We start from the raw sequence: 5,163 nt of genomic DNA on the forward strand, positions 1-5,163 counted from the left end.
TTGATAATCCAGGCAGGGTACACACAAATAGGCATGATGGTTGAGTAGTGGTTAAAATGTTTGTGAAAAGAAAGCAGGAATACCATGAATAATATAACACATTAGTGAAAGATTTTTGTGGGATGTTTAACTTCAAAGTTGTTTTAAATGTGGGTAGTTTAATAATCATGTATAACAAAATAGAATATTACATTTCTAACTTTATTGGATTTTAACAACAACAATGATAATAATAAAGAATAATTCTACCCAGCAATAATACTATATACCCATAAGGATTTTAAAGGCTTTTCTGCTCACTGTTACAGTAATATCCTCCAGTTTCATGAAAGCGTTTTTGGTTCAGGGCACACACAAGCAGTTAAACTAGAGGGGGAGAGTTCTGACAGAGGTTATTGTCTTCAACTCAGCAGGGAATTTCAGACAAATCCCTCTTAGATGCAGGTGGTCAGGCACAAGCAAAGAGTTAAGTCCTGCGGTCTCTTTGCCCCTCCTCTTTGATGTTCTGACATCATTAGTCCAGCCCCCTGAAAGATCTCCTTGCTTTCCTCAGAGCCCGTCACTTCTACTCTGGAATGTTTACAGGAACTTCATGAGCAGCATCAGGACCAGGCGTCAGAGGAAAAACGACATGCTCTGAAGAAACTTTTGGTTCAGGGATCACAGCGGATGCCACAGGTGTAGCCGCTGGACTCAACAGAGTAATGGCTGTTCAGACTGCAATCATGAACCCTCAGTTCATGAATTTCTGCTTCCCTGGTTCTGTGATGGAGTACGACATGGAGAAAAGTCTGGATGGGAGTCTCCTCGGTGAGGCAGAAAATGACGAGGACTACAAAGAGACCACTCGGGACTTGCTGAGTTTTATAGACTCAGCCTCCAGCAATATCAAGCTGGCTCTGGACAAGCCAGTGAAATCCAAGAGGAAAGTTAACCACCGGAAGTATCTACAGAAGCAGATCAAAAGGTGCACTGGCATCATCTCACCAGGAAACGTAGCAGAAGCCCCAGTTAAAAGACAGGGTTCTCCCCTGGCTCAGCCATTGCAGAGCAAAAATCTACCTAAACGGGATGGGGTCCAGGCCAACTTACAGAGCAAGAGCTTGGCTGCCCTCTTCAGCCCTGTGAAGGATATAAGGGGTGAAAAAGCCAAGAAACCACCCCTGAGGCATCGCAATCTGCCCCCCTCTTTCTTCACTGAGCCTGCCAACTGCTCCAAAGTCAGCTCCACATCTGGGATGACGCTGAAGGACTTGGAACGAGGCAATCCCGAGGCTGCAGAGTTCTTTGAGCTCTTGGGGCCTGATTACAGCAACATGGTCAGTGATCAGGACCTTTATCAAAGTATGCCTATCCGGTTGCAGCCAGACATGGGAGGCCTGGATCCTGCTTCCTACGACGCTCCCCATTTAGTTGGTGGTCTCCTCTACTCTGAGCCCTGGACTAGCTGCTCAGGACCCTCCAAGAAACTTGGGGAGAGCCTGCGTACGGGCCCGGCCCAGCCTCCTGTCTACTGTCATTCTGAGGCTACTTCTGGGTCCATAGAGGACAACGCACTGTGCACTTTGGCCTTCCCAAACTTTTTCACAGACTGCTCCATACCTCAGGTCACTTATGATTTAAGTGGTGGTTACAACAGAGCTAATTATTCATCTCTATGAGAAACTGACAATTCTGTTGTAAGAAGTGCTGGTAACAAGCAGATAAAATTGCTGTTTAACACTAGTCTAAAAGAGTTGGATATTACTGTATCATATCATCTTTTGTGGAAGTAATATTGCAACTGGGTTTAAACACCCCCCCCCCCCCCCCCCCCCCCCTGAGAGAAAAAAGGAACATAAAATGTTGACTTCAAATAACTGGAAACCATGTATTTTTCAACATTCCAGTTTAATTTACTACACTTTTTGGTTTTATTTTAAAAGGTTTCATACATGGATATTTTCTTTATCTCAGGCAATCTCTCATGACATACTGAATGAGGTTACATCTGATTTGGGTAAGCTTCAGTTTTGTCAGCAGAGTATGTGAGTCTGTTCACTAGGATCTATCGTATTCATCTGGGAATTTGTGAATGAAAACATTTCATTCTAACATGTTCATATTTTACGAAAAGAAAACACACAACCTGCAGAAATAGTTATTGGTGTAGTCCACTAAACAGCATGTATTGCTAGAAAATGATATAGAACCGCTTGACACATTTGACAAAACATGCTGCAACAATCTCTCAGCAAGGCACTTTTTCGTTCCCGTAAGTAACTTTCTGCTTCAAGGGGGAAAACTCATTTTGTTGAAATGATAATTACAACAATGTGTGATGTTTGTAATGTAATGTTTTACAACATTTTACAACTACAAAGGATTTTCAGCTGGCAGATTCACCACTTGTGTCCATTTTGTTTGAAAAGCCTTAAATGTGTCTAGCTATTGTAAGAGGACAAAATAAAGCTGGTCTTTATTACTGTGACGACAGTGTCTGTGTTTGTGTTCATCGCTAATCGCAGATTAAGACGTGACTATTAGAATACAAGAGGGCACAAAAAGTGTTGCATGGAATAAGGTGTACAGTATTTGTCCAAATACATTTATACAATCTTGCACAGAGATGAGCCCTGCCAAGTCATTTGCATGCGATCACAAAATATATGGAAATATATAAATAAATAACTACAGATAGAAACTCTTCTAGGGGTCAGATCGGCAGACTTAAAAATATTGTTAATGATGCTTCTTGCCTTATTTTGTTGTTTGTATGTTGCTTCTGTTTATTGCATTTATTTATTCAAAGGCTTTCCTCATCTTTCTGTAACCATGAGGCACTTTGTAACCCTGGGTTTGATAAGTGCTGTTTAAATAAAGTTTTACTTATTTACTATCTCAATGCAATCCTATGCAACTGTCTTGTAATGAACTGACAGAGGTGAGTCAACACAAATAAAGAAAAAACGGAACCAAATATCCGATGTAGTTTACCTCAGGGCTGACATATTGCATTGTATCACATCAGCAGGTGTTTCTTGCGTTCTAGTCACAGTGTATTTAAATTATGCCATATATAGAATTCATCCTAATATACATATTCAAATACGCTGAAGCCTGAAAAGACTATATACTGTAAATACAGTGATGATGTACAGTGCATACAATCCCAACATTTTGTGTCTGGTCCAATGAATTTGGAATTCCAGTCGCATTTGTTGAGATGTTAGATAAAAGGGGGGGAAACAGCAACAACAATTCTGAGGGGTTTAAATTATTTTATCAGCATAGCATAGTGGAGAAAGAATTCAGTGCAGCATAACTGATTTTACATTTCTTCTGGGACCGCGAGGCAGCTGGTAAACACCCAGTGCAACATAAACACCTCAAAGTGTAGTGAGATTAGAAAAATGAAAGTTCATGTAAATGTTAAACCTCTCAACATCATTACCCTTAATTAACTTCTCAATGTTTCAACAAACAAGGTCTTTTTTTATCCCAATAATGGGCAAAAATGAAGGAAGTGTGACATTCTTTTTAATTAAATTCAAACTTTTAGCTACTGATCAATTCACACTGTTTCAATTGTTGAGGTTTCATTCATTTACTGATGTTTTTAACATTAAGTTGCTGGGGATGTGAATGTGAAGCCGCACACAGTTTAACCTTCTCTCAGGAGATGTGAATACATGACCCTACTAATGGTATACATTATTATCACCCTCTGTTGGCTGTTGGAGGTTCATTCATTTACCCTCCGCATGTAGGCAGACCTCAGTATAGCGCAGACATTCTGTCTCAATCTCAAGCCTTCATGGTGAACTCTTGAGTAGTAGGTGAAAACAATGATTTAAAGCAAACTAACCCCAACCTGAGGGCCTTAGAACATTCTAAAAAGTACATTATTTTTTTTTTTTAAAACAAAAAGACTTTTCCTGTGTAATCCAGCTGTTACTATAGAATAAGGTATGTCTAAGTGTAAATCCTTATAATTGTTTTCAGAAATATAACATCATTATTTAAGCTTTTCAGTTGACTAAACATGCATGATCTAGCTCAGTGCCGTACGCAGCAGTGTGTATACATTCATACTCACCAGCAGTCCTCAGTTGTTCACTAGGCAGCTCAGATGAAGTTTACTCGGGGGGGTTAAGTGCTTTGGCTTGTTGTTGAAGTTCTTACTCATTTTTCTTATCTCCCCAGGATTTATTGACCCATAGCTCACTCCCTTTCTCAATTTTCAATCAAGTAACAAAATAAAATGGAACAGCACCACAGATATGTCCGTCAGAACTGTATCTTCAGGCCTGCAAGCAGTTGCTTAACAAACACTAGATGGCAGTAATGTTCCATTGAAACCCAATTTCCCCCACTCCCATCCAGACAGAAACATACGATGCATGAGATTATGTATGATATATGCGTTTTGTCAGTGTCTTTCCATAAAATAAACCTGTCCTGAATTTAGTCTGTTGGAGGGGAATGAATGCTTGTAAACTACATTTTTTAATCTCTCAGTCTTTTTCCGAGTTGGTTTAAATGGATTTCCACTCACTGGTGTTAAGATGCTTACTCCTGTAAGCATAGTATATCATGGTGCATATATTCATTGTTATATACTTTATGCTCTTCTTTGAAGCTAATATTGTCTGCCAAGCTTTTTTTTCTCACCTCCAAACAGCTGGCTTTGTTTGCAGATTGGTCAACACTACCCTGTCATATGCAGTACAAAACAATATCTGGCAATTTGCAATACAGCAAACTACACACACAGAAGGTATATGGATTTTCTGTCCCTGAGTTGACACCGGCTGATACATTCAGATTAGACACTACTGATGGAGCCACAACTGTATCCTGCTTTGATTTATGGCACACTGGAGATGAAATGTTTGTCAAAGCGATTAACAAGATCTGTGTTGGCACAGACCTGAATAACAAGAGCCAGATATCTAGGTAAACTAGATAATATTTAGCAGATTTTCTCTGGCAAGGTATGTGATGTCCTATGCATTCACACAGATGATAAATTATGTATATGTATATATATGCACACAAATATAATGGATGGAAACACAGTAGCATGGTAAAAATACCACCAGTACTGAAATTAACTCCACTGCAGAAAAGTTGTACATTTAAGAGTTGTTTGCTTCACAGTTCTACACTGGAAATTGAGTA

General features: G+C 39.6%; 1 protein-coding gene across 1 annotated transcript; it reads left to right on the forward strand.

The window, feature by feature from the left end:
- Positions 1 to 438: 438 nt before the first annotated feature.
- fam181b (family with sequence similarity 181 member B) lies at positions 439 to 1,661 on the forward strand (the record flags this gene model as incomplete). The annotated part of the gene is given in 4 exon segments (XM_083913368.1): positions 439 to 470; positions 472 to 542; positions 545 to 610; positions 613 to 1,661. Coding segments are annotated over 4 exon segments (1,218 nt in total).
- Positions 1,662 to 5,163: the final 3,502 nt, after the last annotated feature.

This window comes from Echiichthys vipera, assembly GCF_963691815.1.
Source record: "Echiichthys vipera genome assembly, chromosome: 5".
NCBI lineage: Eukaryota > Metazoa > Chordata > Actinopteri > Perciformes > Trachinidae > Echiichthys > Echiichthys vipera.